The 13103-nt window shown below is 33.7% G+C and overlaps 1 protein-coding gene across 13 annotated transcripts in view; it reads right to left on the bottom strand.

The window, feature by feature from the left end:
- Positions 1–13103, bottom strand: part of ADGRL2 (adhesion G protein-coupled receptor L2) — a 269920-nt gene that overhangs the window by 25464 nt on the left and 231353 nt on the right. For all 13 annotated transcript variants that reach the window (XM_046645165.1, XM_046645169.1, XM_046645156.1 and 10 more), the window contains 5 exons: positions 12421–12604; positions 3724–3849; positions 3255–3460; positions 1991–2164; positions 34–243 (listed from right to left, as the gene is read on the bottom strand). In XM_046645165.1, coding sequence (XP_046501121.1) covers positions 34–243; positions 1991–2164; positions 3255–3460; positions 3724–3849; positions 12421–12604 — 900 coding nt within the window. The remainder of the gene's footprint in view (positions 1–33; positions 244–1990; positions 2165–3254; positions 3461–3723; positions 3850–12420; positions 12605–13103) is intronic.

The following is a 13103-nucleotide window of genomic DNA, read 5'->3' as shown; positions in this document are numbered from 1 at the left end:
GATCCAAGGTCAATACCCTGAAGGAGTGCTTACCATGTATTTTGTCTTATCAATGCCTATTAGGAAAATAAATTCAGCAATGAAAAGGTTGATACAAAGGTTCTTGTGGATAGTATTACGGTCACTCTGTAGACCACGGAAAAAGCAGAAGGTGAAGATGCAAATAGCCAGGCAAACAAGGGAAATGACAATTCCCACCCAGGTGATGACCGTAAGCAGTAATTCATGAACTCCGTCTTTGTACTGAAAATAAAAAAAATGAGGATCATTAATATTCCTGCATTCCATCACCTAAAGTAAGACAGCTTTCACATATGATAGCTCATCTTTTAATACTAAGCTCCCTGAATATTATTAACGTGTGTTCAAACAGGGCTCAGTACTAAAAAGAAATTTTGATCATATAACACAGGTCAGTACTATCTTGTTAACTTTTTTATATTCAAACAGTGACCTAAGAAAGTGGAAGTCTACCTAGAAAATGATGCAAGAGCCCAATCATTTCAAAAGGATGGAAATAACTACCCATAGAAACATACAGAAAATATTTATATAATAGAATAAAAGATACTTAGTTATGATTTAAAGAAATTACATTTTAATGACTTTCCAGGCTAACCCATAAGTCAAGTTTTAATTTTCTCCTTGGGTTTTTTATATTATATAGCTATGCATTGCTTAATGGCAGGGATTCGTTCTGAGAAATAAGTCGTTAAGCGATTTCGTCATTGTGTGAACATCAAGGAGTGTACTGAAGGGGAACAGAATCTGCCACTCCCAAATGTGTCTCTCTAACAGGCAGATTATTTAAGGCTGAATAATTTTAAGAAACAAAAGACTCCGAAAGTTTTTCTTGTCACCTCCCCCTTATCTGCCTAAAAGAATTCAGATAAAAAAACCTGTCTCAGGAAGCTAGCTATCACCTTAGCGTAACATGAACTAGGTGCTGGACACGGAGGAACCTAGAAAAGCCTGTTTGTTGGGCTCCCCTCTGTATTCTTCTGTTTCTCTGTGGCCAAACACTTGTTTTCCAAACCTTTACTCCTTTTCACCTACCTGTGAATAGCCTTCCCTCCCTTTGAACTCCCTGACTCTCCCCACCCCCGACATTTTCTTTTGTCTTTAGCTGAGGATAACATTTAAGGTGAGGGCTTTGGCCATTTTGGCAAGTTATTCAGTTTCCCTGGGTTTCTCCCATGCATACATGCTTTTAAACTTTTGTTTTTCTCCTATTAACCCATCTTATGTCAATTTAATTCTTAGACTAGAAGAACCTAGAAGGGTAGAGGAAAATTTCTTCCTCCCCTACAGTACTTATACAGACGTAGACGGTATACCTATTACACACCTAGGCTATATGGTACTAATCTTAAGGGTCTATTGTCATCTATGCGGTCCATCACGGACTGAAATGTCATTATATGGAACAAGACTGTATTTATATGCTGAGAATCCAGTACACAATAGATCTGTGAGTTTTCATGTTTTATTTCTTAAAATATTTTTATCTTCTGGCTATCATTCTCTTAATCACAAGAAGGCATACTAAGAAATATTCCAGAAGCCATTCTGACCTTTTGAAATTTGCAGTTTTGCATAGTATGCAAAGTGGTCAGAAAACTTAAAGTGCAAGTTGTAAAATCAGAGCCAAACATGCAAGATAGGGAGGGCCTGCTGAATTTCACGGCCCTCTGTCTCTTTTCTACGACCTACTGTTGTTCATTTTTAAAATCCAAAGCGCCTCTGCCCAACACCTGTCCAAAGGAGAAAAACTTAGCACAAGCTTGTAAAGCACATGATTTTGAGAAGTGACAATAAGTACAGTGCCAAGACTTCCTAAGATACATGGACAGTGTAGAAACAATTAGAAATCCACATTAGTTTGTTTGCTTTTTAGTTATGATAAGCACCCAAAGAAAGGACTATTATACAAGCTGTTTTGAATCTCCAAGGCTTCTCTCTGCTACTAATTAGAAGTGCAAATACTTACTGCAATTTCCCTGTGGGCCATGAGGATTGCAAAATTGGTTAGGTGGCTGCATGCACACGTTGTACGCGTTTTATTAGTGTCAACCAGCTTGCAGCCCTGGGTAGACCAATATCCCATCATAGTTCTCTCTGAGTAGTTCCAGAAGGAGCAGTTTGCATTGAAATAATTGTCAGGCTGGGAAATAAAATGACAAGATAAAATTAGGATTTTACAGTCTAAGATGGCAATAGCAATTGTTTAATATGTGTAAAAGGTAATTTAGATTAAACTTTGCATGTTTCGGACTATAAAGTTTTTCATCAGCAAAATTGTGGACTATGTTATCCAAGGCAGATATCTAACTTAAAAGGGGCTTTATAGTCCGAAACACTCTAAAGTGTACTCTAAATTACCAAAGACTCATTTTACACAATTACAATTTCCATCTTATGATTTTACATACTGATGGCACATTAGAATCTTTTTTTTTTCCCTTTCTGACAAAATTAGAGCCATGAATTTGTTCTGAGAAAATGCTATAGAGATCAAATGTTTTAAAATCCATTTTTCCATTCTGGACCCATTTTTGTTCTAAGTGACACATTAGTGACGTCAAAGTTCAGAAAAGAGCGAATGAACTGCAGCAGACTCAAGAAGAGAATAGCTGCACAAATTTATTTTCCTTTGCCAATTCTGGAGATCCACTTGGCTATCTGTGGGCACTTATTCACTCTACTTATAACAGCGGCCAAAATTCTGCAGACAATCTTCCAACACTGTAATTATTTAAATACCAACTTGCATTCCAAGACACAGCAGAGGACTCACATCTCTTCAATCTCAGATTTTTAAAAACCCAATGCTTGATAACAATTGTGTCAAATGTCATCAGTAAAATGAAACAAGACAAAAAATTGGCCACCCTAAAAAGGCAGAGTCCTAACAGTTAAAACTAGGCTATCCTGCTGCTAAGGTAAGAGTTAATCTTCATTCTAAAACAAATTACCGTCATTTACATTTTCCTGTTGATTACTGAATCAGCTTTCATTAAGAATACACTTAAGTTCTAATAATCACTGAACCAGGCTCATTTAATTTTATGTTCACAGACTTAAATAAACTTGTGTCTCTGACCTAGTCCAACATTTGAAATTCAAATGGAAAGGTCTTTTCTTTCCTCTCTGCCATCTCCCCATTCCCCTTCTCCCATCCCCAGCTCATCAGTTTTGCTTTCCTTTCTTCCTGGTTTTATAACCTTCTACTTTCATTAGCATACGTAACTTACATCAATGTGCGGTAGGGTAAAAAGCACAGGATCTGTCAAGTATACTCGGCTGGATTCCTTATTGATTGAAACTGAAATGACATGGGAATTCACTGCGATGGTGCTATTACGACCAATAAAGTCAGCACCCAGCTTGATGGTTGCATTTTCTGTACTAAGGAACTGTCCCAGACTCCGGTAAATGATGAACACCAACTTTGCAAGCCCTGGCAAGGTAAAAGTAATATGACTTTACAGGAAATGAGCTTATGAATAAAATAGGATACATTCAGATAAGAATAAAATGAAAAACATCCTTAAAGAATTTTAATTTAGATTAAGTTTACCGGGAAAGAGTAAAGCAATATTTTAAGTCTGCTTTTAAATGTTAAGCTGTGTTTGTTATATTAGGAGTCAAAGAAACAGCATTTTAGAATAGGGTTAACTGAACAAAAAAGCCGGCAACTTTTAAGACTCTGTTCCCTCTTACCGTTCCTGCTGTTCTGTTTGACGGTATTTGCCGAGAGCTGGATTGAGCTGCCTGCTCCTTTGATGCCCAGAGGAAACTTAAAGTCTTGGACCTGTCCTTCTGTACTGAGTACAGCAACTTCCAGAACTGGACAAGGCAAAGGAGAAGGGAGGAGGCAAAAGAGGACATTCGTTAAACTACAAAGAGGCAAATGATGATTGCTTGGGAACCACTGTTTATTTTTCTCTATTTACAAAACTTACCTGTTAGATTTCAACGAAATCATGAACAAACAACGAAATTACTCCAAGAGGACTTAAACCTTGATTACTCTAAAAATTTCTGTATAATCAGTTTAACATTTTCTTCATAGTTTTATATCTTTTGTCATAAACTAATTCCAGACTTTTGGCCTCTGAATATGAATAGCATATGAATTCACAGGACACAACTTTCAAAGTTTCATTTAAATCGTTAAACACAAATATTTCAAAATGATTTTTTCCTACATTAAATAACTTTTCAATGACCACTACTTGGCAGTGATAAAACTTAAATACAAAGTGTAAGTTTGAATGCGTTTATTGCACGTATACACCTATTTCTATATATACATTTTAATACACAGGATTACATAGGTCAATTTTGCACTAATAGATTTTCTCTAATTTCTAAAAGTACCGAGATCAGCACAGCATATTTATGAGAAAACGTCTGGCACTACGTTAAAATTTCCCATTAATTCTCACTAGTAACCATCAATCTTTACCTATTTAAGTTGGGCAAAAAAGGCCCCGTGTGCCAAACCTGGCCTGTCACCTGTTTTTGTAAATAATGTTTTATTGGCACACAGCTGTGCTTAGTAATTTCCACACTGTCTAAGGCTGCGTTGGTGCTACAATGCCAGTTAAATATTTGCAACTTAGACTACCTGACCTGCAAAACCTAAAATATATCTGTTTGGGACTTTATAGTCAAAATTTGCCAACCACTGCAGTGTAATTCGACATTCAAACATTCAAATCACGTAGCAAAACTAGAAAATATGTACGAAAAACAAGTCAATATATAACATTGAGACTATCTGCCTGATCAAGAGACCAATGTTGTTTAACTTTGTTTCAAAAACATAATAGTAACACTGTCAACATAAACGTTGTCTACTGTAATTCCAATAAAGATTGCAACACTTTATATCAATATTCATTTAATTTTTAAAAAGAATGGAAATTATTGTCTCTACTAAAGTCAACTACTAATATTAGTAATTAGAATATGTCATTTTCTTGAAGAAATGAGAAATTTGTACACCAACACACAAATGTGATGAATTCACCCACTCCCTTTCCTTTTACAAAAATGAACTTATATCATTATAGAATATAACTCTTGGATACTAATTTTTTTTTAATCTTTCACAACTTTGTTTTGTAAAAATACGTATACATTTAGCTGTAAATATGAAATAACATTGGGAGATTTTTAAACCCATCAGATGACAAATCAAGCTCCTGAGATAATGTGACTCCTAGAATTCTGTCCGAAGCAGAAGCTGGTTGAGACCCTCAGTTTACTGATCCCTGCTTAGAAAGACAGGTGGGGAAGAGCATGATCTCCTCTCCTCATACCAATTCCATGTGTGCGGGCAGGGGGTGGGGGTGGGGAGAAGAGTGACAAAATCATACATCTAATATATATCTCTCTCTTCCTTACACTGAAAGGGACTCTCAATTATTAATTATTCTTAAAACAAGACAAAGACAGGGTGAGAGAAGGAAACCCTTTGAGTTTTCATGAAATGTTCCAAATATAGATGTACATGCACAGAATTTTAACTTCATTCAACAGATATTTACTTACCAAACTTTAATTTCATTCAACATATATCTACTTATTAGAGTTTAAAAATCATGTCCATAGTAAAAAAATTGATTTGTTTGAATTAAAAAAAAAGAATCATTAATACAGATCTTAGTGGAGAATCAATAATCAACTTTATACCAATAAATAAATAAACAAACATATCAATAAATAAATAAAATTAAAAACAGAAAGAAGGGAAAACTTCCTAGAAACATAAAACTGACTAAAATAAATAAAAAACCACAAGAGTTTATGACCACTAAAGAAAATAAACTTGGCGGGGGAAGGCAAAAGGGGTGATTAGGTTCACATGTGAGGGGATGCACTATAATTAGTTTTTGGGTGGTGAACATGATTTAATCTACACAGAATTCGAAATACATTGCGATGTACATCTGAAAGCTGTATAATGTTATAATCCAGTGTTACTGCAATTAAACAAATAAAAATTTTTTTAAAAAAGAAAAGAAACTGATAGTTAAATATACACTGAATCTTAAACTGCTCCAGAAAACAGAAGAATGCTTTCCAACTCCTTTCACAAGACTTATATAAGCCTGACACATAATACAGCACAAGGAAAGAAATTACAGGATATTCTCACTTATTAAAAGAATGCAAAAATATTTAATAAATTACCATGCACTTTAAGTATAATATCTTGAACAAATTGAATTTATCTCAAAAAGACATATAGAAATTAATGCATTAGAAAATATATTAATGTAATTCACCAAATTAAGAAATGAAAGAAAAAATTTACAAAGAATTCAATGAATTTCAATACTCATTCAATATAAAAAATCTTTACAAAATAATAGGCATAAAAGGAAGATTCCTTGCCCAGATAAAAGTTTTGTTATCAATAAGGGTTATCTATCCAAACCTATAGCAAACAATGGCGAAAAACTCCAGATGCAGTCCTTTTAAAGTCAGGATGCTTCCTACGCTCCCTATGACAGGTTTTATCTAGCATTGTACTAAAAGACCCAGCTTAATGCAGTAATTCCAGAAAAACAAAAGGTATAAAGACTGAAAGGTAAAAGCAAACTGTTATTATTTACAGAAAATATAATTAACTATACATAGTAATATTGAAGTAGTCTCTAGATACTATCAGAAGTAAAAGAATGTAGCAAGGCTGCAATCAGCAAAATCAATTGTGTTCCTATACATATCAAGCAACAAATCGTTAGAATATGTAATTTAAAAAGAGAGACTATTTACAACGAAAACAAATAGTGTAAGTTACCTAGGAATAAATCTAATAAAAAAAAGCACAAGCTATTAATGGGAAAAATATGGAACTTTATTAGGAGACCTAATAAATGGAGAATTACATCATGGTTGTGGTATTTGGCAGAACTCAACAGGTAAACCTGTGGCACTTCTTTCAAAATCAATCTACAAACTCAGTCTAATTCTAACAAAAATTCGAACATTTTTTGTGTGTGTGAAACCTGACAAACTGGTTTTAAAATTCACATGGAAGAGACATGCCAAAAGCAGCCAAGGCAATTCCTCAAGGAGCTGGGTTGAAAGAATTCTTCAGATATTAATATTATTGAAACAAAAACAAAAGCAACAATGTATAACAGACATTCCCTACATGTATAGAAACTTGATATATGACAGAGGTATCATTACAAACCACTGGGGAAAAGAATGAATTATGCGCTAAAAGTACTGAAACAACAGATTATCCATATGGAAAAAAAAATCAAATTAGTTCCCTATCTTATATCATAAACAGAAATAAATTCCAGGTGTATTAAAGACATAATTGTAAAAAGGCGAAGATTTATCACTTCTAAAGAAAATGTAAGATCTTTGAAACTGCAAAGTAGAGAAAAAAATTTTCTTGAGTAAGACACCAAAAAGGAAAAAATTTGTTAAACAAGATACCAAAAGCATCAACCCTAAAAGAAAAGACTGATAAATCTGACTTTATTATCCTGTAAAACAAAAGATACCATAAACAAAGTAAAAGAAAGAATCACAGACAGAATAAGCATGTGCAAACTATATAATCAGAAAGAATTAGTGTCCGGAATGCATTATCTACAGAAAAAATAAACAGGAAAAAGTTATGGACAACAAATTCACAGGAGAGAAAACTAAGATATCCAATAAATGCATTAAGTAATCAGAGAACTGCAAATTAAAACAATAATGTGATCAGTTCAAATCCATTAGAATGACGAAATTCACGTTAACAATAATGTGTTAGCCAAGCCGAGAGAGTGATGCTGAACAACAGTATTAGAGGTGAGAATACAAACTGGTAAAACGACATTAGAAAGCATTCTGGCAATCATTAGTAAAGCTGAAGATGAGCATGCTCTATCACTCAAGAATTCTATTTCTAGGTGTGTGTGTATGTGCACACATTTAAAAGGCGCACACATAGCAAGAAGACATAGAAAAAAACTTTCACTGCAATTTTTCTTACATCAGCAAAAAAGTGTAAGCCACTAAAATACCTATCACTGGCACAGTTCAATAACTGTGGTGTATTCTTAGATCAAAAAAATGAACTAGAGATGCACATATCAACATGCAGAAAGAACAAAAAATATAATGGTAGGAAATAATTATACAATTGTAGTGTGAAATCATTAGAGTAAAAACATGAACAGTAACTGTTAAATGTACCTATCTGTAGACCAAATGGTTACCCCGCTTCTTGATGGGATCAGGAAGGAGGGGACTCAGAGGACTTATACACTATCTCTAACTATTTCTTTCCCCCAAATCTGAAGTGAATGTGGTAAAATACTAAGATATAGCTCAGCTGGGTGATTGGAAAACAGAAGTTTATGATATTCTCTATATTTTCCATGCGCCTGAAACAATATATGCCTGAAAGTGAATACACTTGACTCACAGGAGAGCCACCCAGAGCCTCACTCACAGCCAGTGCTGGAGATAGGGTTTTAATATATTTCTCTGTCCTTGTATTTTTCAAATTCATCACAAAGTAGTGGTTGCAATGAGAAGAAAGGGGAAGAAAAGAAAGAGAGCATATAGGGAAAACTATGACCTCTGCCAGGAGACCTGTGACACTATAGGCTCCATCAGCCTGCGTCCTGGGGTAAAAACAACAGGGAGCAGCCTTAAGACACAGAGAGCAGAGCCAAGGCCAAGCCTTGATGGTGAAGAGCACAAGCCTTTGCTGTTGTGATGTTTTTGTGATCTCAACGTAATTAAGTCTAAATTGATGGATACAATCATGTTGGCTGCTTAGTCCACTGCGAAAATAAATGATAGGAAATTTTATAATGAATGGATAGATCAGGCTGATAATACCTAAACCAGTTAATCAATCATAAAATCAAAATGAAAAGACAATCAAACATCATGGGCCTCTGTCATATGATGTGATAGAAAGTTCTTGGGGGTTGGGGGGGGGGGGGGCTTAAACCTGACCTGATGAAGCCTTTAGATCTAATTATCAGTATTTATCAGTTAGGGTAAAATGATATAGTGGGAATGAAATGAGCCAAATCCAGAATGTGGGAAATTCTACAGCACAAATTAGCCACCCAAGTTCTCTAACAAAAATGAAAAAAGCTTAAAAAAAACCAAGATGTACAGAGAAATGACTTTTAATTGAAAGATTCTCCAGTGATATCTCAATCAAATGTATACCATAGACTTGTTTGATTCCTGGTTAAAACAAATTAAGTATTAACGAATTCACAAAAATCAAGTAAATTTAAACACATTTTTGTTATATTTTGAACCTACTTTTGTTAATTTTTTAAAATGTGACAATGGCATTGTGTTTTCTTTTAAAAAATATGGGATACATATTATTTATAGTGATAATAATACAATATTAGGATTTGCCTTAAAATAATATGATGGTGAGAGGAATAAGTGAAACAGATTTGCTGAACGGTGTTGAAGCTGGGTAACGAGGATTTATTTTTTACCAAAATTAAAAACTTCTGCTCTTCTCAAGATATCATGAGGAAAATTTTTCTAAAAAGTCAAATACTGAGGGAAAACACTCAGAGTCCATATATCCAACAAAAGACTTACATTGGGAATATATAAAGAATCTTTATAACTCATTAATAAAAAGACAACTCAATTAAAAATGGGCAAAATCTATGGACATCCCATGAAAAGAAGTATGAATGGCCAATAAGCACATGAAAAGTGGAACTCTTATCAGCTAAATGTAACTCAGAAATGATACAAATGCAAAATAAAACCGAAATGAGATGACACTGCAAACCACTCAAATGGCTAAAATTAAAGAGACTGACAATCCTAAGTGTTGATGAGGATGTGGAGCAACCAGAACTCTCATTGCCTGTTAGGAGTATAAAATGGTACATGCACTTGGGGAAAAAGTAGCTTTACTAAGAAACTGGAAACAATCGAAAAGTGGAAACAACTTAAATGTCTAGTAAGTGAGTAAATAGACAAATATGGTGTGTCCTTATAATGGAATGCTACTTAGCAAGAAAAAGGACTGAACTACTGATGCTTGCACAAACACAGCTGAATTTCAGAAACATTATTCTGTGTAAAAGAAGATCAAAGAGTACATATTGTATGATTCCATTCAACTGAAGGTCTAGAAAAAGCAAAACTATAGTGACAGAAAACAGATCATTGATTGCCTGGGGCTAGTGGTATGAGAAGACTGACTGCAAAGGACCTTTTTGAGGTGACAGCAGTGTTGACTGTGCTCTTGGTCATATGGGTGTATATTTGCCAAAAAGTATCAAACTGCACACTTGACACAGCTGCTCTTACCATATACAAATTATACCTCAAAGTTGATTTTAAAAAGCTATAATCAGATATAGTTATATAATTATACCATTTTTATGAGGTCATGTATTATAAGGATAAATCAAACAAAAAAGTAAAACTAAGGATTCAAGGAGAAATCACTAAGGAGGAAAACCAAATTGTCTTAATAACCTAAGATATTATAGCCATGCCCTAAATTTAGATAAGAGCTTCAAGAGTTTGAAGATGTAAAGGGATAATGGGCTACTTTAGTCCTCATGTCTGAAAAGAGAACAAGTCCCAGGAAAAAGGTGAATGTTTTCCTCATACTAAAAGTTACAGGTGATATTTGTCATAAAATTGTTTATGTCTTAGAAATAAAAAAGACAACTATATTAGAACATTTAAAGTGATTTTTATATTGGTAATTCTTAGGTAATCAATAGAAGCATATATTAAGTTCAGGGTATTATTTTTCAGAAGTCAGTAAAATGTATACTACATTCTACAAGAATTTCTACCCGTAATGTTCTTTTTAAAATCAAAAATAAAAAAAAAACATGAAGAATAATCCTTTAGAACTCTGAAAACACTAGTATTAGGAAAAATATATTCCTGGACATTTAAATTTTCAGACTATGTCTCAAACTGGAATAAAATATCTTATGTCTTCTGAATATATGAGGCTGATGGGAGCATAGAATGTCAACCTGGCCCATCAAATTTTCTTGCATAAGAGGGAAATTTTAGGGTTTTTGCTTTTAAAATAGGCTTTAGAAGATTTAGAAAACAAATTGAGGTCACAATACACCACTTCAAATAATACTTTCTATGATTCATCCTCTAAGATAATCAAGTCTACACTCCTTTACCCTTCCAGGTTCATCGCTGGAAACATTTGAGAATTGTTTAATGTACATCTTAAGAATTTTATTACACTGGTAAATAAATTAACCTTACACCTTAGACAGAAAGGGGATGCTTTCTTCATTTTGTTACAAGTAAGACTATGGTAAAGAATCATTTTCCTTATGACTGTGATCCCAGATCATGGCAAGCCAAAGTATTTTGATTTCATTTAATTTGAAGTTATGGAGTTATCATTCCCAAATCTTACAGTAAATAAAAACATATGATTTTAATAATAATTTCTCTAAAACTTCGGTTATTTAAAATACACTTAAAGTTCTGAATTTAAATTCAGTTACCATAATCTGATTAATGTCTATTTCTTCCATACACCTGTCTTTTCTGTGTTTTTTAATATAAAGTCTCATGATTTAGGCAGGTACAACAAGACTTCAGTAAATATCTGCTGCTCCAGTGCTCTCTTTTGGTGTAAGAGTAGTCTGTGTTCCCTCTTGGGGTTTTTTACGTTTATGCTTGGGCAACATTTTTACTTTACTAGACACTAGAAATTTCATCCAAGCTCAAGAATAACCAACAATTCTAAACCAGTCAGGCCTAAATTAACATAATTTTACTGTACTTAGAGTACTTCTTTCAAATATCATCAAAAGTAAATTCCTATCTCTCATTTCTAGCATTTAAATTCTAAATTATACTTCAAAATTATCCGCAGCTATTTTGCAATCTATGAAGCATGGATATTCTGCACTATGGGAGATGTAGTTCACTGACCACATTTTCACCTGAAGGCAGCTGTTTAATATAAAGATTTGGTTCAAATTCTGTGTGCCTAAAAGATTTGGAGAAAACGTTTCAGAAAAATGACTTAAATTTATTAGGAACAGAGTATATAAAATGGAAAAGCATTTCCCACAGTTCCATAACGAGCACTTTCATTACTTAAGCAATCCATATTCTGGCATGTAAGTACTCTTAACACTTTTTCCCTTAATGATTTTTCAGTTGGGGAAAAAAAAATCCACATAAAACCAACTTTTAAAAAATATAGAATAGATTTTGGCTTTTGCATTAATTTTATGAGGTGTGCTCAATAATATCTCTTGTTAACAGACAAAAATAATTTGACAAAAGAGAAGTCTGGCACTGGGAAATAACAGATTCAGAATGGGAACATCATTCCTTTAACCATCTATCTTCTAAATAAAAATGAAAACTGACAATAGATTCACTTACCAATATTTTCTGTGGGCATTGAGACTCTGGTTGGTTCTACCAGATTGTCAGCCAGGACAAAAGCTCCTTCTTCCAAGGTATCAAGTAACATTGTTGCTGTATGTGCTTGTTCAGAAGAATTCATGTGTTTCCATGATTCCAAAGCTTCAGGTCTCAGAAGGTTGTCCACTGTGTCAACAATTGCCTGCATCCATTTGAAAACTATCATCAGTTTTGACTGCTTCTAGTTCCACGGTGATTTTCAATCATTGACTAGTGACAATTGTAATATTTATCTGTCCTGATGATTTACTCTTTATTTCAAGACGGAAGAACACCCGGACAACATATATCTGGCCAATTTAAAATATACCTTACAATTTGAAAATAGGACTAACTGAAGATTAGTAGACTGCTATTTGATTATCAAGACTAAGTGTAAAAAGATGGCTTGTTTCTGTTTATCTAATCATATCTCAATTACTGAAGAGAAATACAACCAGCATCAGCCCTTAATCTGAGCTATTACTCTTACATGCATGGTCACTCCTACTTATAATCTCAAGACTTCAATGTTCTAAATAGAAAACACTGACATCTCCGGAGTAGCCTAATATTATTTATGCTCAAAAATTAAACCATATTCTTTTTTGGAACCGGAACTAAAAAATAACCAAAACTGTGCTCTATAACATTGTCTATTT

This window comes from Equus quagga, chromosome 18 (genome assembly GCF_021613505.1).
Source record: "Equus quagga isolate Etosha38 chromosome 18, UCLA_HA_Equagga_1.0, whole genome shotgun sequence".
NCBI lineage: Eukaryota > Metazoa > Chordata > Mammalia > Perissodactyla > Equidae > Equus > Equus quagga.
The sequence above is the reverse complement of the archived record's forward strand: the minus strand, read 5'-3'. Positions and strand labels throughout refer to the sequence as shown.